The 26,568-nt window shown below is 39.1% G+C and overlaps 2 protein-coding genes across 2 annotated transcripts in view; both read left to right on the top strand.

The window, feature by feature from the left end:
• LOC138166730 (sodium-coupled monocarboxylate transporter 1-like) overlaps positions 1-5,777 on the top strand; it is a 40,133-nt gene extending 34,356 nt beyond the window's left edge. Inside the window, 4 exon segments of the mRNA XM_069095227.1 lie at positions 547-650; positions 2,903-2,982; positions 5,177-5,229; positions 5,231-5,777. Of these exon segments, the coding sequence (XP_068951328.1) occupies positions 547-650; positions 2,903-2,982; positions 5,177-5,229; positions 5,231-5,276 (283 nt within the window). The 3' untranslated portion in view covers positions 5,277-5,777.
• Positions 5,778-12,769: 6,992 nt separating this feature from the next.
• The window catches only part of LOC138166734 (sodium-coupled monocarboxylate transporter 1-like), a 39,131-nt gene continuing 25,332 nt past the window's right edge, over positions 12,770-26,568 (top strand). The window contains exons 1-6 of the mRNA XM_069095230.1: positions 12,770-13,120; positions 14,990-15,055; positions 18,752-18,803; positions 19,241-19,308; positions 19,872-20,026; positions 24,440-24,580. Coding sequence (XP_068951331.1) covers positions 12,770-13,120; positions 14,990-15,055; positions 18,752-18,803; positions 19,241-19,308; positions 19,872-20,026; positions 24,440-24,580 — 833 coding nt within the window. The remainder of the gene's footprint in view (positions 13,121-14,989; positions 15,056-18,751; positions 18,804-19,240; positions 19,309-19,871; positions 20,027-24,439; positions 24,581-26,568) is intronic.

Raw genomic sequence — 26,568 nt, 5'->3', positions numbered from 1 at the left:
TTTGGTTTCCCTCCTTAACTTGGCACTTTAGTAGGTGTTTATTAAACACACACATAATATAGTCAAGCAAAATAAATTCTCATTGGTCACATCCAAATATATATATTATTCTGGATACTAAGTCTATCACCTCTCTCTCAGGAGGCAGATAGCATATTCCATCATAAGTCTTTTGGAATTGTGGTTGGTCATTATTTTTATCAGAGTTCTTAGATCTTTTGAATTTGTTTTTCTTTATAAGCCTTTTTTAATACATGTTGCTCTCCTAGTTCTGCTCATTTCACTTTGAATCTGTCAATACTGGTCTTCCCAGGTTTCCTGGATACCATGTTTTTTTCATAACTTCTTATAGCACAGCAGTATTCCATTATGTCCACATGCCATCATTTGTTCAGCCAATCCTTAATTGATGAGCACAGAGGGAGTCAACTTAACATAGTGGAATCCCTCTTTTGTGCTTTTATGGATCATGATGACTGTCTATTGTTTTTATTGAAATCTGTAGATTAATCTTATATTTAAGCTTTTCCCCCCTTTTCTTTCTAGAACCTTCCTAATGGATAACTGGTATTCCTTATCGTTCCTGTACTTCAGCACCATTGGAATGTTGGTCACTATATTTGTAGGAATAATTGTTAGCCTCCTAACAGGTACCCATTTCTGCACTTTTTTTTTTAGATAACTTTTACATGGCAATTTATGGTCACTTGTATCAAATATTCTTTATTATGGTTCTGGTAATATAATAAATGATTTTTTCTTTGTAAGTAAGGAACTTGATAAATCAATTTCAACAATAAGTATTTGTTAAATACCCACTGTGTTTGGGGCAACTAGGTAGTACAGTGCATAGAGTGCTGACCCTGGAGTCAGGAAGACCTGAATTCAAAACTGGTCTTAGATATTTACTAGCTGTGTGACCCTTAATCCTGTTTGCCTCAATTTCCTCATCTGTAAAATGAGTTGAAGAAAGAAATGGCAAACCATTTCAGTATTTTTGCCAAGAAAATTCCAAATGGAGTTACCAGGGGTCAGGTATAATTAATTGACTAAACAACAAATGTTTGGGGCACTGTGCTAAATGATGGGAATATAGAGGCAAAAATCTCATTTTTGTCTTTGTGTTTACTTTGCTGGCATGTAGAAGGATTGTTGATTTTACCCTTTCCAGACTGACACTTCATAATTTTGTAATAGAGAAATCATAGCTTACATTTTCACTGAGTAGGTTACACAAGAACCTAATTTGGCTTCTTCTTGCCCAATATTAGATTCAAGCTCTTTGGGCTTAACCTTCAAAAGCTTTGACTAATGTTCGCTTCTAACCCTGGTTCCAGTATAGAAGAAGATGAATGAATTAATACTTGCATAGGTGAAATGGAAAAAAGGAATTACAAGTTATTAGTCTATTTTTCTGCAGAGTATTTTCAGGATTGTTTTATACTCATAAACCTCAGAATGTTTATATTGGAGAAGACTTTGGAAGCTAATGAAGCCTGTATTCCAATATTTAAAGGACTGTCTGGTAGATTAGGGATCAGCCTTTTCTCTTTGACTCCAAAGGCAGAATTGGGACCAATAAGTAGGAAGTACAGGGAGATTAATTTTGACCTTCATATCATATAAGTAAGAACTTTTTTTTTTTTTTACAATTAGAGATATTTAAAAACTGGGATTGGCTGCCTCATGAGGAAAGGAGTTTCCTGTCACAGGAGATATTCAAACAGCAGGTAGATGACCATTTCCATTAGGAGTATAAGATAATAGATGTAGAGCTGAGAGGGACCTCAGCAGACATCAAGTCTAATCTCTTCATTTTACAAAGGAGGAAACTGAGGCAAGGAAAGGTGAAGTGATTTGCCCAATGTCACACTGCCAATATGTGTTTGAGCTGGGACCTGGGATCAGGTCTTCCTGGCTCCAAGCCCAGCACTTTATTCATTGTGCCACCTATGACCAATGATGCTGTCATAATAAAAATAATCTCATCTTCTGCAAGAAGCCTTTTATCCCTTCCCTTTAAAATTATGTATAATTATTCTGGCTGCATCTTGTTCATACATAGGTGATTGCATGCTGGCTTCCTCTTTAGATTATGAGCTTCTTCAAAGCATGGACAGGTTTTGTTTTGTTTTGTTTCTTCTGTTTGTTTTTTGGTATGCCTTTCTTTGTATCATCAGAATTTAGCACAGTGCTTGGCACATAGCAGGTGTTGATTAAATGTTTGGCTTGCTGTGTGACTTGCCAGGGATACAAAGGTGAAATCAGACAGCCCCTACCCTTAAGAATCATAGATGAAAATGGCTGTAATATAATTGAAAATTTGGTGACTAAGAGAGAGGATTCAAAATGTTAGGAAAATGAAAGAAGGGAAAAATAGTTTGCTGGTAATATTCTAAACAGGATTCATGCTTCAGATACTGGTTGGATTAGATCAGTGGCATCAAACTCAAATAGAAAAAGCTCATAAACTGAACATGTAATATGAATTGCTGTTTTGGTGTATTTATATTTATTTTGTTAACTATTTACCAATTACTTTTTAATCTGGTTTGGACTGCACTTAGGAATGTTGTGAGCTGCATTCAGTTCACTGGTTGTGTATTTGACACAGGTAATTAAAACTTCAAAACTTGGGGAGGCCAGGTGGCTCAGCGAGTAAGAGCACCGGCTCCAGTGTCAGGATGACCTGGATCAAATCCAGGCTCAGATACTCAGCACCACACCCAGGAATAACTGGCCTTGTAAACTTGAGCAAGTTACTTAACCCCGATTGCTTTTAAAAAAAAACCCAACAACTTCAGAACTTACTTTTGGATCAGAAATTCTGAAGAATTATTTTCATGGAGTAATTGCTAGCACAGTTATTTTTCCAAAATGACAAAGAATGTCTGTTTTTCAGGAGGAAGGAAACAGAGCATAGATGATAGATTCCTACTAACCAAAGAAGACTTTTTATCCAACTTTGACTTTTTAAAGAAGGTATGTTGCTCTTCATCTTTCTTATAATAGGAGTAGATTGTACTGAAATATCATGGGAAAAAAGAGATAATTAGTGATCCTGTAATGGAGGGATTCTTCTCCTCCCTTTGTCAGTCAGTCTGGTGAAATGTGTGATGCATACAATAAAAGATATAGGATTACAAAAGAAATTTATTGTGTTGAAATATAGTTATCAAAATATCCAAAGATCTAAAAACATGTTCATGTATCCAGGGGTAAAAATCCTACCGAAGTATCACTCCAGTGGGAGGATTTAGGTTCTAGAATCTTCTCCTGACAAGGCTGTCAAACATATGAAAGTCTGTGGTGAAGTGGGTCTTTGAATTTGTCCTCACAGATTTCAGTCAGTCACTCAACAAGAATTTATTAAGCACTTGCTGTATGCCAAGAAGGGCAGCTAGATGTTGGAATGCTGGCTCTGGGGTCAGGAGGACCTGAGTTCAAATCTGGCCTCAGGTGTTTATTAGCTTTGTGACCCTGGACAAGTCACTTCACCCTGTTTGCCTCCGTTTTCTCATATGTAAAATGAGCTGCAGAAAGAAATAGCTAACTACTCCAATATCTTTGCCAAGAAAACCCCAGATAGGTCCTGAAGAGTCAGACACAACTGGAAAACAACTGAACAACAAAAATGTGCCAGGCAGTGTGCTTGGCTCTGAGCATACAAAGAAAGAGAAAAGATGGTCCTGCTCTCAAGGAGCTCACATATTAGTTGCAGAAGCCAACATTCAAACAACTATGTATGCACACTATATATTAAACATAATATATGTAAATGTTTATGTGTGTATGAGGATATGTACTTTAGTGTTGGGCTTGGAATCAGAAAGACCTGAGTTCCAATTCAACCTCAAACACTGACTGTGTCCCTTAACTTCTGTTTGCCTCAGTTTCCTCATCTGTAAAATGGGCTAATAATGGCACCTACCTCCCAAGGTTTTTGTGAGGATCAAATGAGATAGTAATTATAAAGCACTCAACCCAGTGCCTGTCACATTGTAGGCACTATACAAATGTTAGCTATTATTATTGTTATTATATACCTATGTATGTATGATAGTACATACTTTAAGGGAGGTAATCTTTTTTTTAAATTTTTAAAAATTAATTTGTTTGTTTACTTTTAGTTTACAGGATTCAATTCCATAATTCCTTGAGTTTCACTTTTTGTCCCCCTCTTTCCCCTCCCCCACCCCATGGCAGCATACAGTCAAGTATAGGATCTGTAAATACTTTCACATTATACATTAGTCAGGTTATAAAGACGGATTGTATCAGCTGGAATGAAAAATGGTAAAGAGGACATAAAACCAAACAAGAAAAGGAAAAAGATCAGGTATTTTGCTTCCATCTGTATATAAACTCAGTTCTTTCTAGTTCTTTCTCTGGATGCACACATTTCTCTCCATCATGAGTCTTTTGGGATTGACATATCACTGCATTGCTAAGAAGAGTCCAGTCTATCAAAGGTGGTCATTACACATACATGTGTCTGTAATTGTGTACGAATTTCTCCTGGTTCTACTCTTCTCACTCAGCATCAGTTTGTATAAGCCTCTCCAGGTAAATATGAAGACCATCTGCTCCTCATTTCTTATAGCACAATAGTATTCCATAACATGCATATACCACAACTTGTTCAATCATTCCCCAATTGATGGGCACCCCCTTAATTTCCAATTCTTTGCCACCACAAAAAGAGCTGCTATAAACATTTTTGTACATATGGGTCTTCCTCCCACTTCTATGATCTCTTTGGGATATTAAGGGAGGTAATCTTAAAGGGAAAGAGTTATTAAGTATCTCTTGGACCACTTCATCTTTAGTGTCCATGGTCCTTTGGCATCTGTCTAGGATGATTCTAGGAGGAATTCTTTTTTTTTTTTTGAGGGGGAAGGCAAGGTAATTGGGGTTAAGTGACTTGACCAAGGTCACACAGCTAGTAAGTGTGTCAAGTGTCTGAAACCTGATTTGAACTCAGCTCCTCCTGCTCCAGGGACAGTGCTCTATTCACTTCACCACCTAACTGGCCCAGGAGGAATTCTTTAGTGCTGAAAAGGAATCTGTCCACAGCATATATTTCAGCTGAGGAACCAGGTACAAAGGGGATGCTCCTATTTTTATTTTTAGACATATATTTCCTGGAAGTAATCCCTATTAATTTTTATTTTAGGGGAAACTAGTTTTAAACCAGCCACTTTATGTGATAGAAGATGAAGGAACTAAAAAGCCTGACTTCAATCAACCGACCAATCAATCAACACAATTTTTAAGGGTCAACCATTGTTAGGTCCCTATTAGTGTGAATAATGAATCTGTGAAGTGGTCACATTATTTGAATCTTCATTTCAGATTTCCAATGGGCTGGTACCAATAACCATATTTTACATATATTTACAACTTTGAATAGTGCAAATTCAAATACAGTTATCCCTTCCACATCGTGACTTTCTCCATTGTGGTTTTGATACATCACGGGTTGACATAAGAAATTAAATGGGAAACTTGGGGAAGTTATGTGGAAGCCACAGACAACACATGAAAGTCAGCAGATATCACAGAAAAAGTTTAGAAACTCAGAAATGCATAAAATGTATGTATGGTATTGTATAATATTAACATATTTTATCTTTTTTTTAAATAAAATTTTATGTTTATTTTTAGTTTACATCATTTATTTCCACAAGATTTTGGGTTACAAATTTTTTCCCTGTCCCTCCCCTACCCACCACCCCTAACCAGTGATCCTACTGTATACCCCCTCCCCCAATCTGCTCTCTCCTATATCCTCTCCCATTCCCCCCCCCCCCCGACTAATATTTTATCTTTTAATACCATAATATTTCAGACTTCTGGAATGAAGGGATGGCCAAAAACTTTTATGTGGATTTTCTAGAATTCAGTGGTGCTGTACCCATAACCCCTATGATATGGAGGGGAGAACTGTAATGCATGAGACTCATTATTCACATTAATAGCTTCCTCACACACAAGTCAGTTTGTGAGGATGTTTGAGGTCCTAGTATACAAAAACAAATGTGAACCAGTCCTGCTCCCAAGGAAGTCCTAGCCTTCAACCACATCAAAATGAACTTTGCAGATGACAGTGGAGAAGACCATGGGGTATGCTTTTGATTAGGCTGTTACACGAGGTAGACAAGCATTTATTTATTAAGTTTTACTATGTTTCAGGCACTGTGTCCAGTGTTTTTTAAAGACAAAAACAAGACAGTTCTTGTCTTTAAGGATCTTACATTCTTTTGAAATGTAGAATGTACCCACATATGGATTGTGCAATGTGTGTGTTCTTCATGTATTTAGGTAATAATTATGGAGTTGATGGTTTTTAAAGGTAGTATAGGATGAATGGGAAACTGAGTTTGAGTCTTTGACAGTTCCTAGCTGTGTGAAAATTGCTTAACTGTTCAGAGCCCTCAGTTTCTTCATCTGTAAAATGAAGACATTATAATACCTACCTCACAGGACTGTTGTGAGAAGAGTGCTTTCTTTGGAAACCTTGAAGTACTGTGGAAAGAAGAGCTGTTATTACTATTGAACAAAAAATAAAACTGTCTTTCTTGCAATTTTTAAATTTGTGAGATTGTGAAATTTATATGTGTATATCTATTTATATTATTCACTTGTATATTATTATTTCTATCTGTTTATTTTCTATTTTATATTACTTCATAATAACTGATATCATTTTGGAAATAGAAATTAATCATCTATCTCCACTTAACAAATAAATTGCTGCTGGGACCAGATGAGTTGAGGCACTGAATCATCTCCAAAGAGACCCATCTGCCCTAAAGACACTCATGCTTTTGAACTGGGTTCAGCCCTGGGGGAGCCTAGGGAGCCTAGCCTGTAATAAGAGTGATTAGACTTCTCTTTTTCATACTCTTTGTTAATTATACCTCTACCCTAATGGGGGAAAATGACTTTAGGTTTAAGCTTAGGTTTTGCTTCATGTCTATGTATCTCCAAGGGGGGGCGGGGAGCAGAAAGATACTCAGTGCACTTATAACAGATGATAGATGATAGATAGATAGATAGATAGATAGATAGTCAAGTAAATAAATACAAATAGTCTCAAAATAAACATACTGAACCTTAAGGGAACATTCAAAATAGGGAAGAAAAAAAGAACTAGAATCCAAAGGGGGTACCAAAGAGGGTCTTCTTATACATCTGGGAAATGACTCAACAGATTTGTAGCATATAAATGTAAGGTTATTTTATTGCTTCATAAGATATGATGAAAAAGATAATTCCAGAGCATTTTGGATAGTATGAACTAATGCAGAGTAAAGTGAACCAAACCAAAAGGACAATTTATACAAGCGTGGGTTTTTTTAAAATTTTATATTATTTTCCGCTCCAGATTATCTCCTTTACTCTGTCCCTCTCCCCTCCATTGAAGAAGAAAGAAAACATCCAGAGAAAGAACTATGGAGTCTATATGCAGATCAAAGCATATTATTTTCACTTTGTTTTTTGTTTTTTCTTTCCTGTGGATTTTCCCTTTTGTTCTGATTCTCCTTTCACAACATGGCTAATGTGGAAGTATTTTTAAAAGTATTGTATGTGTATAACCTATATCAAATTGCTTGCCATCTTGGGGGGAGAGAGAGAGAGAGAAATATTTTGGAACTCAAAATTTTACAAAATTGGATGTTGAAAACATGTAATTGGAAAAAAATAAAATACTATTAAGAAAAAAAACATGAAAAACAAACCCCATCACAATTGAATATACTTGTGCAAAACAAATTTCCACATCAGCCATGATAGATAATAACATTGTAAAGAAAAACCACTTTTAAAGACTTGAGAACTCTGATCTAAACAATGACCAGCTAGCTATGTCCCTATAGGATGTATGATGAGGTATATTATCAACTCTTTTTTTTTTTGCTTTTTAGAGGGGGGAAGGCAGGGCAATTGGGGTTAAGTGACTTGCCCAAGGTCACATGACTAGTAAGTGTTAATTGTATGAGGCTGGATTTGAACTCAGGTCCTCCTGACTCCAGGGTCAGTGCTCTATTCACTGTGCCACCTAGCTGCCCCAACTAGAAAATCAGGAGGATCTGAGTGAATAATGTGGTAGCAGAATGTCATGACCTGCTCTTTACCAAGAGCCCAGTAGTAGGGAATGCAACCAACAATTAATAAACATTTATTTCTGTGATTATTAAATACCAGGTACAAAGAAAAAATACATACAAAGACAAAAAATAAAATATTCCCTGTCTTTCAGGGTGTTTACAGTCTAGAAGGAAAATGCTTTTATATTTTAAGTATGTGCAAATGCAGGCAGAAAGAGAGGGATTACCTTTCTGTTTTCAATAGTATATACAGGTGAATTTGTGGATAAGTAAATTCTCTCTACTACTGCAGGTTGGCACCTTCTCTAGTATTAATAATTACCTACAGCACCAAGAGGTTAAGTAACTTGACTGGCATTTGCAATGCCAGCTTACATCAAAGATGGTACTCAAACTTAGGTCTTCTTGATTTTGAGGCCAACTTTATTCATTTGCCTCTTGTATGCAAAAATATATACAAAGTTAATACAAAGTAATTTGCAGGAAAGGCACTAGTAGCTGGAAGGATCAGAAAAGACCTCAGGTAGGAGGCAACATTTGAGCTGAGTTTTGAAGGAAACTCAAAATCTTAGGTGAGGAGGAAGTAGATTCCAGTCATGGAGCACAGCCATTGTGAAGGCAGAGATGAAATGTAGATTTTCGTCAAATTATCCTTGGCACAAGAAAGTTCTCAACTTAATCTTCCTAACAGAAATGATTGAGTCCTATTATTGTGAAGGATTGCCATTTTCACGTAAGAAAGTCAAGAATGTGGAAATATGTTTAGTATGATTGTATATGTATAGCTTATATCAGATTGCCATCTTGGGAAGGGAGGATGAGAGGGAAGGGAGAAAAACATTTGGAACTCAAAATCTTATGAAAGTGAATGTTGGAAAATAAATGCATAAATTAAAAAAAAAGAAAGTCAAGAGGAAAAAGATCCATAGAGTGTTAGGACTAGAATGAAATCAAGGCTCACACATTACATTGGTGCTTTATGTGACTGACTTCAAATTTCTGGGCAACACTTGTTCACTTGCCAATCCTGAAACAAGGAAACCAAAGTGGAATTCATCCCTACAAATAAATGCGGTGCAATAGAAATTATGAAAAGCTTTAGAACATCATTCTCTTGCTCTGCTCTCTGTACAATTAAATACTACATGTGACTAGTTTAATGTATTTTCTTTTTTTCCCCTCAAGGAGACATTTTCTTTTTCCCCTAGAAAACCAGTGATTTACCCATCTTAACCATACAGTAATAAATGTCATTGTTACAAAAGGCGGATTGTGCCCTTAATGATAAAAATCATGTCTTTTTATGGAGTTACCAAAATCTTGGGTGAATGGAGGCTTACTGCAGTCTCCAAAGAAATGAGATTATGGATTGCTTAAAGGAAAATGGGAAGGCACATGGTGGGTGTGAGCAGGCATTGATGCCAGGGAAGTGGTTAAAGGAAGACATCAGTGGAAAAAGTGAGGGGAAAAAAATCATGAATGAAAAAGTGAAGTGGTAAAAAAAAATAGTTGGGTCATACACTAGAAGTGGGAGTATAACTTGTGGATAGCACTTGAGCTCTACTGGTATTCCCTGTGTCAAGAGATTTAGACACAGGTTCTCTAGACAGATTGGGTAGTACTTCCATGAAGGATCAGAGGATATCAACAAGTGTCCTTCTGGATGGGCAGGCATGTTTGGATCTGCATTACTGAAGGGAGTAACCACATTGTGACATTCTAGAACCATCCATGTATCAAAATAACCAGAAATCTGCCACTAAGTAGGCACCAGAGGAAATCTATGTTGTCTAGAGAAAAGACATTGGAGGAGGTAGAAGACTCATAGGCTGTTTCAGAGATGAGGACTCTTGGGTATACACTACTGAACACAGTCATAAGTATGTCATCCCACTTTCTACCCCAAGCCCTTCCCATTCTATCCTTAACCCATGGTGCCCACCCTGTATCTGACATCTTCACATTACAGTGAGATCATTTCCATCACAACATGGTGATTTCCAATGCAGAAGTCCACATCCTGGTTTCTGATGTCAATGTTAGTTGAGAGACCAATCTTGATGAGCAGAAGTAAAGACTGAGGATTCTAAAGAATTCAGTTTCAACCACCCTGAAACACCCATTTATTTCTGTATTTTCCCTACCACAAGTAACTTCCATTCCCTTCAACTTTGAAAAGAAAGGTGATTTTTTTTTCCTGCACAGATAGTTCAATTTCACAGGTCCAATTTCACAGAAACAGACAATCTCAGAGTTATAATGGAGCTCATTTATTCCAACTTGTACCTAATCTAGTACTCAACACAATGCCTGGCACACAATAGGTACTTATTAAATGTTTATTGACTGACTACCCAGAATCTTAGGGGAGGGGGCATAGAATAGGGGGAAGAAGGATGGACTTAGAATCAGAAAGCATCAGTTCAAATCCCTACTCTGACACTGTGGGCTCTCAGGTAATTGTCTTAACCTTTCTGATCCAGATTTCCCTTTCTGTAAAATGAGAGAATGGGACCAGATGATCCCTAAGGTTCCTTATGGCTCAAAATCTATGATCTTCTGTCTTCTACAGTATTACTGACAGTTATTCAGTTCTTATGCAATTCAAATATCAATGTGCATTTTACATCATTGTGAGCAGGTATAGGAAGGAAACAAGCATTTATTAAGTGCCTACTATGTGTCAGATTGTACTAAGTGCTATAAAAACATCTCATTTGATCTTTACAAAGACTTTGGGAGAGAGATGCTATTATTATCCCCATTTTATAGTTGGGGAAACTGAGGCAAACATGTTACATGACTTGTCCAGGGTTCCACATAGAGAAAGTTTCTGAGGTCAAATTTGAACTCAAGTCTTCCTGATTCCAGTTCTCGATCCAATGCACCATCTCACTGCCAGAGCATTCTTGGTCATAACTTTTTTTTTACTTTATAGGTTTTCCCATATTTCTGTGTATTATTCACCTTTGTCAATCAGTCCATCAACAGACATTTACTAAACACTTAACTATTTGTCAGGCAGTGTATATTGGTCCTTAGAGTCTTCATTGACCCTCTTGACATTATTTTTAAAAATCTATGCCAGCAAATGCATCTTCCAGTCTCTTTCCCTTGGGATCCCAGCCAATGAACTGTGGGCAGGGAAACACATGTCATATGTGGTTGCTTTCCCCACAGTAGAAGTCAAACCAATCTAAAAGCTTATATTAGGAATTTACCATTCTCTAGACACCTGAAAAGTGTACATGCATATGGAAAATACAAAGACAAAAGTTACAAGCTAGTTTTGAGAGGAAATGAACAAGGAAGTTGGGGGGAGAAGGGGAAGTCAGATAAGACTTCATGAAAAAGATGGAGATATAACAGAGTATTGAAGAAATCAAACATTCCAAGACATGAAGGTGAGGAATAAGTGAATTCAGCCCCAGCCTGGGCACAGACTAGATGCTTAGTCTTTTTTTGGTAAATTTAAAAATTCATTTTAAATTTAATAGAAAATGAGAAAAGAAAAAAATGCCATGTACATAGCAGAACATTATAGAAGATTCAATATATAACAATAAATTTCCATTTCAAGAAAACTTATATAGTAAATACTACACATTGTTTTCAAAGTTGCCCAGCTTTTCTTTGCTTCCTTGTAGATTTTCTTTTGTTCTCTACTATGCACTTTTTACTTTAGTTTCCTCCTCCTTCCTCCCACTTTTAGTCATTATTTGTTGAATATATTCATCATATTTTGTCTTAATAGGATTTGATTTCAGTTGGCATTAGAGGAGTTTCTGACAAGTGTGTAAACCAATTCTTTGTAAATTAAGCAATGTTTGAACTATTTTAACCCTAATCCAATTACACACATTGTTTATTTTGTAATTTGGATCAAAGGTAGGCCTGACAGATGGGACCTTAAAAAGAACTTGGCAAATGGGGCGTATTTTCCCATAATGTAGGTAGTTGCATAGATAAGACATAAGACTTGGACCTTTCTTACTTTCTTTTTTACTTTCTTACTTACATTTAAATGTGCATAGCCTATTTCCCTAATAGAATGGCTAAAACTTTCATTTCCTTCTGGTAAGCCAGGGAAAGTTCAAGGAAGCAGGTTTCTCTCAGTGACCACCAGTCCAACACCCAGCATTCAAACCTCTGGACTCCCTCAATCCCACTTCTGTTCATTGATGTCCAGCAAGCTGGCAAATGGAGAAACCAGCCTCAGCGGAGCCCAGAGAGCCCACCAAATAGCGCAGTTCACCTGCCAACTTCAATCTCCTTCCAACTCTGTGCTCACGAACACCTTTCTCTTACCGGATCAGGCACCCTTCTGGGTGGACAGTTCCCTTCCTTGATCCAGAAGGAACTTCAGCGGAACTCATCCCGCCCCCACCCCTCCCACCCCCCTACCCGCCCACCCTCTAGCACTTATAGAGCTGAGGCCCCGGGCTCCGACAGCCTGAGTCACTTCACGATACTTGACGTAGCAGAACAGACCGGCTAACAGAGACCGACTAACAGGCGGCTAACAGAGACCGACAGATCCGCTCTCAGGACGCCAGATCTGCCTGGCACAGACAGCCGCAATCCCCGGAGCAAAGCAGCCACAGCAACGTGGGCTCTTACCTGTTTGCAGAAAAGAAAGTTTGCTCAACTAGGCCATGAGCACCCATCAGGACACTGGGACCTTCGGGGTGTGGGACTACCTGGTGTTTGCGGGGATGCTGTGCATCTCCGCAGCCATAGGCGTTTACTATGCCTTCTCCAAAGGCGGCCCGCAGACCCCAAAGGACTTCATGATGGGCGGTCGGAAGATGACTGCTATGCCAGTGGCGCTGTCCCTCACCGCCAGTTTCATTTCAGCCATCACCGTCCTGGGCTTGCCCTCCGAGGTCTATCGCTTTGGGGCCATATTAAGCATGTGGGGCATCAGTCACGTCTTAGTGGTCCTCATTACTGCCGAGGTTTTCCTCCCAGTCTTTTACAGGTTGGAAATTACCAGCACCTACGAGGTAAGGCGATATCTCTGCTCATTGCCCTTCCTTTTGGGGCTTAATAAAAGTGTAGAAGAAAGTTCTTCACACCGAGATTTTGGATTTAGAGCTGGAGCTGGACGGGGTATTAGAGGTCGTCTAGTCTAACCTTTCTCAATGCACACAATGAGAAAGCTTTAGCCTAAGAGAGTGACCCGCCCAACGTCACACAAGTAGCAAGTGTCATCGGTATTCTTACTCCAAATCTAGAGCTTCCTTATGCCTCCTCTGCTGCCTTCTCATATATCAAAAGCCATTTCCTTTGTTTCCCAACGATTTCTTGAGGAGGGAAGCACTAAAGAGACAGAAGGACCTTGGTCAAGGTCCTCAATCTTGTTGGCTCAGAGGAAAGTAGATTGTTTTGGTTGTTTTAAGGAGCTTTGCAAGCCCCCTGCCCCCAGAAATGCAAACCTTTGCTCCAGAGATATCATACTTCAAATCAGAGTTAGAGTGAACTGTAGAAATAAAATTACTATCCCAATTTAGTGAGAAGAAACGGAGAGTTGGGCTGGGAGTGAAGGGAGGTGGGCTTTGACCTACATTTCCTCATTTTGCCTTCCACAAGACAATGGCACTCTAGAGCGTTTCATAGCAGTCACAATCTGTGCCCTCCCTGTGAAACTATCCTAAAATAAAACACCTTCCTGACTTCTCTTTTCCCCATCCGTGTAAAGAGGAGTATGGGAAACCACTCTGTTCCTACCTTATAGCTAACAGAAAGGTAGTATGGTTCACTGGATAGCCACAGAGTCAGGAAGATGGGGGTTCAAGCTTTGCCTCTGACTTCCATTATAATGACTGTGAGCGACTCTCTCCAAAGTTACTAACAATCTCAAAATTGCCAAATCCAGTGATATTTTCTCCATACGCATCCTTCTTGACCTCTCTATAGACTTTGACATTATCAATCACTCTCTCTACCTTGATACCTTTTCTTTCTTGGCTTCCATAATACTATTCTCTCCTGATTCTCCTCTTACCTGTCTGACAATTCCTCACTCTCCTTTCCTGGATCTTTCTCCTGTCTTCTCCCTCTCCACTATTTCACCTGGTGATCTTATTAACTCATGGGAATTCAATTATCATCTCTATGTTGAAGATTCTCAGATGTGATTATCTAGACCTAACCTCTCTGATGACTTCAGATCTTCAACTGACTATTGGACATTTGGGACCATTTGAGTCATGGGGGTGTTGGAGACATCATTTGCAAATGCATAGAGGCATGAGAGGACAAGAGATCAGAAAATGAAGAGTAGCTAGGGAGTGGTGGGAAACAATGCTGGAAAGATAGCTTGGAGCCACATGGTAGAAAGCCCTGAATGTTCAAATATGGAGTCTCTTGACCCAAATCAAACATGTGTGCATTGAGAGTTAGGGTTAGAAGTTGATTTGAGTTTTGGACCCAGGTCCCCAGTCCCAAATCCTGTACTTTTTTTCCCCCATAGACACATTCTGATAAAGAACTGTGCTATTGGAGGGAGGGAGAGAGAAAAAAGAGAAAGGGAGAGGGAGGAGGGAGGGAGGAAGGGAGAGACAGAGAGAGACAAGAGACAGAGAAAGTTAGAGACAGAGAGAGAGCTAGAGAGACAGAGAGAATGAGGTTGGTTATGACTGATCATCTAGGGAACAGCTATGCCAACGGAAAGGACAATGGATTTGGTGTCTGAGGAACTGGGTTCAAATTCTGCCTTTGCCATTTACTATCAGTGTAGTTTTGAAGTCAGATATAATTTTGGAGGTCCTTTCTAGCTTGAAATCTGTGATACTATAATAGTGTAGGACACTGCTATGTGAAACTAGTGATCATACATATTAACCATTTTACTTTTAAAATTATTTTTTAAGTATCTAGAGCTTCGTTTCAATAAACACATTCGCTTCTGTGGAACAATACTCTTCATCTTTCAAACGGTTAGTAATTCTTCAGCATCCCTTTTATTTTTTTAAATAACATAAAATGTTTTGGGAAACAAAGAACTTCAGGGTTTTTTTTTGTTTGGTGTTCTGTTTATATAATTGGGAATCCTGTTTTAAGAAGCTGCTAAGTGGATTTATGAAATGTTTAAATGAAAAAGGAAAAGGAAAAAGAGAATTACAAATAGGAGCCTGCTATTGTAGAGCACTGATCATGGAGATTCTTAAACAACCTTCAGGAAATATTCTTGTTTCCTAAACCAAGAGAATAATTGGAACCAAGAGGTTCCAATAAGAACTTAATTCAAAGGATAAAAGTACTTTAATTGAAAAATCTCTGGAGTTCCTAGCAACTCCCAGATCTATGGAGACTTGAAGTTTGCAAGCAATTTCCTCACAAGTCTACAGGAATGGCTGAACTGGAATACCTGTGCACTATTTGGGGTAGACATTGAGAAGGGGGCACTCCATGCTGTGGGAACTGTCCACCACCACATATCCAGTTCCAAAATTTTCCACAAGGGATAATCCAGAACCACAGAAATATGTGCAGGGGAAGCTGACTCAAAAGTGTGAGGAGGTAGGTCTCTGTGAAACCAAAGATGCACCTGAAGTGCTTGGGGTTACTGATGTGGCCAGCTGCTATCCCAAAGTGCCTCCCCTGACTCATCTGGTTCAGCATTTCCTCCATTATGAATGAGGGTTTTGTTGAGGTGTGTTAGAGTCTCTGAGTGAGGTCTGATATAATGAGAAGGGTGGAGAGCTTTTCATCTTTAAACTGTTACCTGTTACCTTTTGGCAATTGAAAGCCATGTAGAGCTTTGCTATGCTAACTCAAATGATTCCTGGTCCAAATTTGTATCTCAGTTCTCCAGGAGGTAGGACAAGAATATTGAAGAAGAGGTGGAAAAGAAATGGTCTTGGCTCTTGGCCTGAGCTACCGAGTCCATGTCTGTATGTATGTTACTGGTGGTATCTATGTTGACCACCAGCTGAGTCACCCCCATGACCCACTCAGAAGTACTCAGAGAAGTGAGGCACTATCATTTATCCCAAAGGAAATACCTGGACATGCCCAATACCCCTCTGTGGAGCAAAGACCTTGAAGCTTTGTCTTAAAGAATAGTGCCAAAAAAAAGAAAGAAAAGAAAAAGGGGCGGCTATATGGCACAGTGAATAGAGCACTGGCCTTGGAGTCAGGAGGATCTGAGTTCCAATGTGACCTCAGACACTTAACACTTACTAGCCACATGACCTTAGGCAAGTCACTTAAACCCAATTGCCCTGCCTTCCCCTCTGCAAAAAAAAAAAAAAAAAGAATAGTGTCAAATTGTTGGGAAACAGTCCCATTAAGAGAAAATAAGGGCTGTTTTACTTTATTTTAAAAATATTTTTATTTTTAATTTATGGAATAAAACAAACATTTTCTTAACATAGTATAATAAAAAAGATGATTGTACATGAAACTGCAAATTCATCATGTACAACTTGCTATTCCATCTAAGTATACAACAAAGTTATCATGTAAACTTTTTTTTTCCTTCCCTCCCCACACCCACTGCTCTAGAGATGGCTATCATTAGTGGGAAATGGCCAAAACAGATTGTATTATATCAGTGAATATAATATGTTGCCATAAGAACAAAAATAAAGAATGTCTAGAAATATAAAGTCCTGTTAAATGAAAAAAGTAGAGATAGGATCTTGGGAGCACAGAATACCAGAGTTGAAAGGGACCTTAGTGGCTGATGAGTCCATCCCTTAATTGAGTAGATATCTCTTTTGTAATGTTCTTCAATAAGAGGGCATCCAGATTCCCCACAGAGACCTCCAGAGACAGGGATCTCACTATCTTCTTATGTGGTCTATTGCACTGCTGGGTAGCTAGCTGGTGCAGTTGATAGAGCTCCAGTCCTAGAGTAAGGAAAACTCATCTTCCTGCATTCAAATCCAGCCTCAGACACTTACTACCTGTGTGCCACTGGGCAAGTCACTTCACCCTGTTTGCCTCAGTTTCCTCATCAGTCAAATGAGCTGGAGAAGGAAATGGCAAACCACTCCAGTATCTCTGCCAAGAAAACCCCAAATGGTTACAAAGAGTTGGACAACAATATCTCTGATGGACAGTTCCAATTACGGAAGTTTCACCTTTAGTAAAGTCTGCCCTTCTGCAGCTTCCCTACGTTTCTTGGACTCTGCCTTCTGGAATGCAGCAAAACAAATCCAATCCTGTTTCCATATCACAGTCCTTCAGATATTTGAATTCAACTATTTGGCCCCTCCATTGTCACTCTTGGCACCACCCAAGTCTTCTCTTCTTCAGGTGAAATATTCCTAGTTCTTTTGATCCCTGAATGGCATAAAACATGGTGCCCTGAACTTGTTACAATACTCCAGATGTGATCTGACCTCAGAAGCTCTTGAAGAAATAATATTTATTATAAAAATGTATATTCAGTACCTATAATGTGTGAGGCACTATAGTAAATACTAAAAAGAATGAGACATAGATATTACATTCATGGAACTCACAATCTAGTTAGGGAGGTCAGTCCCATATACAAATAATTAAAATAGTACTCCAAAAGAAAATGTAACATTCAGAATTGGAAGAGTTTTGCTGCAACCTCATAAAACATATATCTGTGCATGTTGACTATCAACTATTTTCAACATAAATTTAAATATTTACTATAATACATTTCCAAATAGGATATAAGGGAACAGAAAAAAGGTAGAAAAGATCACCAAGAAGGAGGGAGGAATGCAGTAGGGCCTCACCAAATGGACTTTGGGGGTCCAAAATAAGAAAAATCCCTAAAGTTCAGAGAGCCAGAAGGGGAGAGTCAGCCAGGATTAAAACATACAATACATTTGTAACATATTGTGCAAACCTTAAAACAGTATATAAATGCTATCATTATTATTATTAAAATTTGAAGAGGCTATAGCAAAATTTACTAATCAATTGCCATGGATGAACTAGTTAAAAAAAAAAAAAGCATTTGCTATGTTCTAGGCACTATCTTAAGTTCTGGGGATACAAGGTGATCTATTCCACTGCTGGACAGCTCCAAGGGAGGAAGTTTCACCTCAGCCAAAGGCTGCCCCTCTGCAACTGCTTGCTATGAGCAAACAAAATGATCCCTGCCTCCAGGAAATCTGCATTCCAATAAGGGAAAACAGTCTGTATGAGGTGCTAGAAGTGAAAGAGCAGGGGAATGTGGAGGTTACATTCCAGTTATTGTTTAAAAATGTCTGAGAAGCAGCACGATTGGCCTGGGATTAAGCAAAATAAGATGAAAACTTTCCAATCAGAGCCTAGGGTGCTGGAATGGAATTCTGAGTTCTTGTGGGAAAAGGATGAGTGAAAATGTGGCTTGGAGATGACTGTGCGTATAAATTTATCTTGGATTTTAATTAAATATCAAATCAACAAAACATGCAAATTAATTAGTGGGTTTTGTAGAGTGAACCCACTTGTTCCAGAAAGATGAAACCCAATGACCTAGAACAGGGAGTTAGGGGTGTGTATGAGAAGCAGTTCCTTCTCTTTATACCCAAAATATAAATGCAATCATAGAAAGAGGGAGAATAATCAAATTGAATACTAAGAAGACTGTAATAAAAAAAAGTCCTTACGTATTTAAGAGTTTCATGTCCACATTCCATACTTTGTCTTTCCTTTTCTAGGTTCTGTATACTGGGATTGTTATTTATGCTCCAGCTTTGGCTTTGAATCAAGGTAAATGCTTGTACATTTAGCAGTGGTAGATGTGGTTAATTTTGAATAAGCCTCTCCAGTCAGAGGGAGGGAGGAGCCCCAGGGGCAGGGAGTACTGAGGAGGTGTAATTTTCAAAGTTGATATAACTGTGCAGGAAGTTATTGTTTTTCTAGAGACATGGTGAACTCCAAAGGAGAAGCCAAGTATGAAAGGATGAGTGGCTCTTCCTCAAATGAAGGATCTGGGAGGAGCTTTGTCAGTTCACACCAAGACTAGGTAGAGCCAGGATATGAAACCAGGTTCTCTCCCTAGAAATCCAGCCCTGTTTCAACCACAGATGTTTGTTTTGTAGAATCTTACTAAAAAAAATATTACTGAAATTTGGGATGTAGTTGTTGAGAGTCAGTTGAAATATACACATTTTATAGGGATTAATTTTTCCCTCTTTTTTCTTCAGTCACAGGGTTCGACCTATGGGGTGCTATCATTGTCACAGGAGTGGTCTGCACTTTCTACTGCACCATGGTATGCCTACTATTTATTTCCATTGAGACATGCCTCATGATGTCTACATAACTGAAAATTCTATGACTTAGGCACCATCCCTCTTGCTGTCAGGAAGTGGGGTATCCATACTTCTTTAATGATACATGAATGGTGGGGAGTATACAGAGGGAAAAATAGTTTATATTTCCTTATTATATTTGATGATTTTTTTTTGTAGTAGTAGTGGTGGCAGTAGTAGTGTGAGAATACTCAGCTTAATGTGGAGGGAGTTAGGGTCTTGATACAGTGCTATGCATTGATCTAAGAGGGCCATGTGGTACAGTAGGGGAACCCCTGAGAGGCTGAGCCAAAGAAAGGCAGGGACTGTCCTGAGCACTCCCAAATTCTTCTTCAAATACCTTCTCAAATTGGATATGAAGCCAGAAAGCTAGACTTCACATCTTGGCTATGCCTCTTTTTTTGGCCTCTTTCCTCATTTGTAAAATTAAAGTATTAAATTAATCTACGTTCCCTTTCCTTCCAGGTTCTATGAGACAATGATCAGACTTGGTAATATTTTAAATGTTCTTTCCCTGTCAAAGGGTGGTTTCAAAGCTGTCATCTGGACAGATGTTTTCCAAGTTGGAATCATGGTGGCAGGACTTTTGTCTGTGATCATACAGGCTTCTGAGATTCAAGGTGGGATCAGCAAGATTCTAAATGATTCTTATCACGGAGGAAGATTAAACTTCTGGGAGTAAGTTTACATTTGACGTGTGTATGTGTGTATCAGGACAAAATTTCAGTGAAAACAGTAGTATTTGAAAATTTATTTTCCATTACACTTATTTAGTTTTGTGAATTTTGAGTAATACATTTTAAATTTCAATTTTAATAAGAAGGGGCTCCTGCCATTATGCACTGTGAGTGCCTCAGTTTCTGGATGACACTTTCTCAGATCAGTAGATCAGTAGAAAAGCTCCACTTGCTTAGTCACATCAGCTACTTTAATTTATCTCTATCAGACTTTAGGTAATTTATCTCCATTAGACTTCTCCTGTGAGATTACATAAAAGATGCTGTGTATGCACTAAAGCCTTGAGCTTGGCATAATCTTTTTTTTTTCTTTTTGGAGGGCAATTGGGGTTAAATGACTTGCCCAAGGTCACACAACTAATTTTTGTGTTAAGTGTCTGAGGTTGGATTTGAACTCAGGTCCTCCTGACTTCAGGATCTGTGCTCTATTCATTGTGCCACCTAGCTGCCCAGAAAGCTTGGCATAATCTTAAGGCTAGGGTTACAACTGCAATCTTTTTAGTGCCTAAGAGCAGTTAAAAAAGTGTGACAAACTTAAAAAATCAACTAGAGTGGTAGTTATATTGAAAAATCAGCACAAGATGGTCCATGAGATGATGGTTATATTGAATTTTAATAAGAAATACAAATATTTTAAAATTTCAAATAATTAACTTTACAATTTTTTTAAGCTTGCAGTATTTATATTCCTGAAATTATTAAATCTTAAGACTGTCTTAGGGGCAGCTAGGTGGCCCAGTGAGTAAGCCCCGGAGTTGGGAGGACCGGTATTGGTTCCGGCCTCAGATACTTAACACCCACCCACACACACACAAACTGGCCATGTAACCTTGGGCAAGTTACTTAACCCCAACTGCTTTAAAAAAAAAGACTATCTTAGAATTTTTGGGACACCTTGCCATATCTCCTTTGATCTTCACTATAACCCTCCCTGTTTTACAGTTGAGGAAACTGAGGCTTACAAGTTAAGTGACTTGCCTAGGGTCACAAAGCTAGTAAGGCTAGGTTTCAACTTTGTTCTTTCTGACTTCAGATCCAGATTCCTAGCTGCCTAGGATCAGGGCCTTATGTCTCTTTATTTTTTTTTCAGGGCCTTATGTTTCAAACTTCCAAGGGATGACTTCTTTTTTTTGGGGGGAGGGTGGGGGAGCTTTTATTGTGAAGTTATGGAAACCTGAAATAGAGTTTTCTTTTTTTTTTAATGCTTTATTAACTTCTGATTTACATCATTCGTTTCCGCCAGATTTTGAGTTACAAATTTTCTCCCCGTTTTTCCCCCACCCATCCCCCCAAAACAGCAGTTCCACAGGATATCCCCACCTCCAATCTGCTCTCTCCCATATTCTCTCCCACACCTGTTTCAACTTTTCCAGTGGATTTCTATGCCTCAGTGCCTGTGTATCTTTTTTTTTCCTTAATAACATGTAAGATGGTATTAATAATAGTATATACACACACACACACACACACACACACACACATATATATATATATATATACATATATTTGAATATTTGATTTTAAAACTTTCAATTCCAGATTCATTCCCTTCCCCCCCCTGCCACCCACCCCCACTGGGGAGACAAGCAGTTCAGTATAGGTTGTACATGTGTGGCTAATGCAAAACAATAACATAGTAGATGTATTGTAAAAGACTGACTATATTTCCCTCCCTCCTATCCCACCTCCCACTTGTTCTATTCTCTACTTTGATCCTGTCCCTTTTCAAAAGTGGGTGCTTCCAACTTCCCTCCCCCCCAGCCTGCCCTCCCTTCCATCATCCCCCCTCACATCCCCTTCCCCCCCTATTCTCCTGGAGGGTGAGATCCCCTATTTAGTGTGTATTTCCCTCCCTCCTCAAGCCAGATTCAATAGGAATAAGGTTGACCCATTCCCTTTTGCCTTCCTATTCTTCCCCTCCATTGTAACCATTTTCCCCTGCCTCTTCTGTATGAGATAGTTGCCCCACTCTGTCTCTCCCCATCTCCTCTCATTATATTCCTCTAACCTCTTAATTTCACCTTTTAAGTATAATTCCTTCCTGTTAAATTGGTCCCATGCCCTCTATCTATGTATACCTGTAAACGTATATACACACATTCGCATATGTATTCATATGCCCGCATACCCTCATATAAAGACATATATATATATATATATACACATACACATATATATCTCTAATCCCTTCAACTACTGAGAAACGTTTCATAAGTTACAATTATTGTTTTTCCATGTAGGAATGTTAATAGTTCAACTTTGGCCAGGTGGCTCAGCAAGCAAGAGCACCGGCCCCAGTGCCGGGACGACCCGGATCACATCCGGGCCCAGACACCCAGCACCACACCCAGAAACAACAACTGGCCGTGCAACCCCGAGCAAGCCACTCAACCCCTATTGCTTTTAAAAAAAAATAGTTCAACTTTGATAAGTTCCTTATGATTTCTTTTCCCTGTTTACCTTCTCATGCTTCTTGTATCTGAATGTCACATTTTCTATTCAACTCTGGTTTTTTCAGCAAGAATGCTTGAAAGTCCTGTATTCCACTGAATGACCATATTTTCCCCTGAAACATGATACTCAGTTTTGCTGGGTAGGTGACTCTTGGTTTCAATCCCAGCTCCCTTGACCTCCGGAATATCACATTCCAGGCCCTTTGATCCCTCAGTGTAGAAGCTGCCAGATCCTGGGTTATCCTGATTGTGTTTCCACAATATTCAAATTGTTTCTTCCTGGCTGCTTGTAATATTCTCTCCTTAATCTGGGAATTCTGGAACCTGGCTATAATATTCCTAGGAGTTTTCTTTTTGGGATCTTTTTCAGGAGGTGATCGGTGGATTCTTTCAACCTCTATTTTGCCCTCTCGTTCTAAAACATCAGGGCAGTTTTCTTTGAGAACTTCCTGGAGGATGCTTTCCAGGCTCTTACTTTGGTCATGGCTCTCAGGCAGTCCAATAATTTTTAAATTATCTCTCCTGGATCTATTTTCCAGGTCAGTAGTTTTTCCCATGAGATATTTCACATTGCCTTCTATTCTTTCATTTGTTTGGATCTGTTTAACAGCATCTTGATTTCTCATGAAGTCATTAGCTTCCATTTGCTCCAATCTAATTCTGAAGCAATGATTCTCCTCAGTGAGCTTTTGAGATTCTTTTTCCATCTGGCAAATTTGACTTTTTAAGGCATTCTTCTCCTCATTGCCTTTTTGAGCCTCCTTTGCCATTTGAGTCAGTCTGTTTTTTAAGGTATTATTTTCTTCAGTCAGGCTGTTTGACTCTCATTTCATAATTTTCTTGCATTGTTCTCATTTCTCTTCCCAATTTTTCCTCCACTTCTCTTATCTGCTTCTTAAGGTCCTCTATGGCCTGTAACCAGCTTATATTTTCCTTTGAAGCTTTTGGTGCAGGAGTTGTGACTTCACTGTTTTCCTCCTGTTCCATGCTTTGCTCCTTTTTGTCCCCAAAATAGGAGTGTATTGTTGGAATCTTCTGTCTGCTTTGTTTCCTTTGCCTGCTCATTTTGCCACTCAATGATTTGACTTTTGGGCTTTTTGCCACAGTAGGACTCTGCCACCAGACAGGGGAGTTTTCGTCCCAAACGCTGGGGTTTTCTCAGCTGCCGGAGGTATTAGATGGGTGCCCTCTCTGAGGTCTCCACACGCTCTGGCAAGCTGGACACACACCCCAGGACCTCCACCATAGACTGCAATCCAGATCCAAGCAGGTTAAAGCAAGAGCGATTACCCCTCAGACTGGTGCTTGGTCCCCCTACACTCTGCAGGCCAGGAGCTGAAGCCACCACGTGGCGCTGGCAGGCTGTGCCGCAGTCTCAGCGGTTTCTCGCCCCGGGGGTAAAAGCCACGCACTCCCACTTACTGGGTCCCAAAGTCCAGACTGCACTGGCCTCTCACCTTGTCCTTCGCATCTATATATTGATAAATCTGGAAACGGCCACAGCTGCTGCTGATCTGGAGTCCCTCTGGCTGGTGGCTGGTCAGGCCCGCCCTGGGGCTAAAGCCTCCGCGTGGTGCTGGGCTCGGCTCCCAGAGTGCTGCGCTGGCCGATTCCTGCCGGCCTGCCGGGCTGTTCTCAGTGGGAGGTTAGCCTTTCTGTGTCATTTTGTGGGTTCTGCAGCTTCAAAGTTTGTTTAGAGTCCCCTTTTTACATGGATTGGGGAGGGTGGAAGCTGGAGCCGCAGGAGGGTCGTGCTTCTACTCCGCCATCTTGGCTCCGCCCCCGAAAATGAAAGGGATGACTTTTCATTTCACTGGGCTTAAATGTGAAAAGTTTCCACAGTGTTATACTTTGTGCAATAGTCTGATGTTTTGTCTTCTTTTTTTTTTCTTTACATTTAGCTTCAATCCAAACCCTTTGCAAAGGTATAGCTTCTGGACAATCATCATTGGCGGGACCTTCTCATCAACAAGTATCTATGGCATCAATCAATCCCAGGTTCAGAGGTACATTGCCTGTAAAAGCAGATTCCAAGCAAAAATGTAAGAGTGACTCTGGTCTCAATAGTCTTTAAATGTCCTTTGGCTTTGTCTGTTTAACTCTTTATATAATGGTAAATAGGACAGCTAGGTAGCAAACTGGGTAAAGTGCCAGGTTTAGAGGCAAGAAGACTCATCTTTCTGAGTTCAAATCTGACCTGAGACATGTACTAGTTATCTATGGACAAGTCACTTAACCCAGTTTGCCTCATTTTCCTCATCTGTAAAATGAGCTGAGAAGGAAATGGCAAATCACCCCATTATCTTTCACAAGAAAACCCCAAATGGGGTCACAAAGAGTTGGACACAACTGGAAAACAACTGAAATGGTAAATAACATAAAAACATAATAATATAATAACATAATGGTAAATGATGATGGTGATGATGATGATTATAATTGCATGCTGTAATAATATAAGGCAGCATGGTAAGGTGGATATAGTATTGGTAATGAAGTCAGACCTGAATTTAGAGCTTTACTCTGATATATATCAGCTATAAGATCATAGGCAAGTCCCACTTCACTGCTCAGTTCTCTGTTTATTGATATTCATTCAATCACCATTTGCAGACAAATTGTTCATCTGTATCTGGCATTTTACTCAATGATAAAATCACAGGTCTAGACAAAATTGGTGATGATGCTAAGTTGACTTTTATAAAGTACTTTAATTACAGCAAAGTGCTTTGCATATATTATCTCACTTGAGGTTCAAAACAATATCAGTAGCTACTACAGGTATTGTCCCTGTTTTACAAATGAAAAAAATGATGCTGATAAAATTTAAATGATGTGCTAGGGGTTTCATAGCAGATAGGGTTAGAGGTGAATTTTGAACCCAGGCCTTTGTGACGTCAAGTCTTTAATGAGGCAGTTAAGGAGGCACTGGTCAGAGCCGTGGATTTGGATTCAGATCTTAACTATGTCACTATCTGTGTTGGGCAACTTAGCTCTCTGGACTTGTTTCCTCATCTGTAACATGAAGGATTTAAATAGATGTTCTCTCAGAATCCTTTTAATTCTGAAGGAGGAGGAAGGGAAAGGCCTCACTATCTTCAGCTAGGCATCACAGTAGATGGAATGTCAGATTTGGGGTTAGGAAGATCTGAGTTCAAATCCTCCCTCAGAGACTTAGTGGTTCTTTATAGGTGTAAACAACGTTCCTAGACTGTCATGTTTCCTTGTTTTCTAACATTGAGGGCTTGGGAAGGGTGAATCATTTTGATCAAAAAGATCCATCTGGGAATTATAATTGATTGCCATGGCAACACAACAACCTATTATGTTCAGGTGGCTCTACTTGAATGACACTATGGTCAATTACAGTCATTGTAAATGAATGTGATGGTGGTAGATTCAGGTATGTAGATCTGAATAGGAGAGCATCATAAACACCCACACTTATTTCCTTATAAAATGGAAGTGAATGACCCACCCATCTTACACTGTGCCCTCAGGATTCCAAAGTATCCAGGTACCTACTTAACTAGGTGAAAAAATTAGAGGAGATGATTGTTTGGAATTATGCATAAAAGTACAGTCTTTGGTATACCCAAATATTTTATTAACTTGGTTGGTTCATCATGATGTGGCATGACCACACTCTTTGTAATGTTGTAGGATTACTTTTAAAAAATATGTATTTTTAATTACATGTAATAACAATTTTAACATTCATTTAAAAAAATTTAGTTTCCAAATTTTCTCCCTCTCCTCTCACCTCTTTGAGAAGGCAAAGTTGATATTGATTATACATATGCCATTATATAACACATATTTCCATTATTAGCCATGTTGTGAAAGAAAAGACAGACCAAAAACCAAAACCAATAAACAACCACAGAGAAGAAAAATAAAGAAAGTTCTTTTTTCTTTTTGGAGGGGGGAGGGCGGGGCAATTGGGGTCAAATGATTTGCCCAAAGTCACAAAGCTAGTAAGTGTTAAGTGTCTGAAGTTGGATTTGAACTCAGGTCCTCCTTACTCCAG

This window comes from Petaurus breviceps, unplaced genomic scaffold (assembly GCF_028583685.1).
Source record: "Petaurus breviceps papuanus isolate PSGF00001 unplaced genomic scaffold, PetGlider_PUasm1.0 225, whole genome shotgun sequence".
In the NCBI taxonomy this organism is placed as follows: Eukaryota; Metazoa; Chordata; class Mammalia; order Diprotodontia; family Petauridae; genus Petaurus; species Petaurus breviceps.
This window is presented reverse-complemented; position numbering and strand designations above follow the sequence as displayed.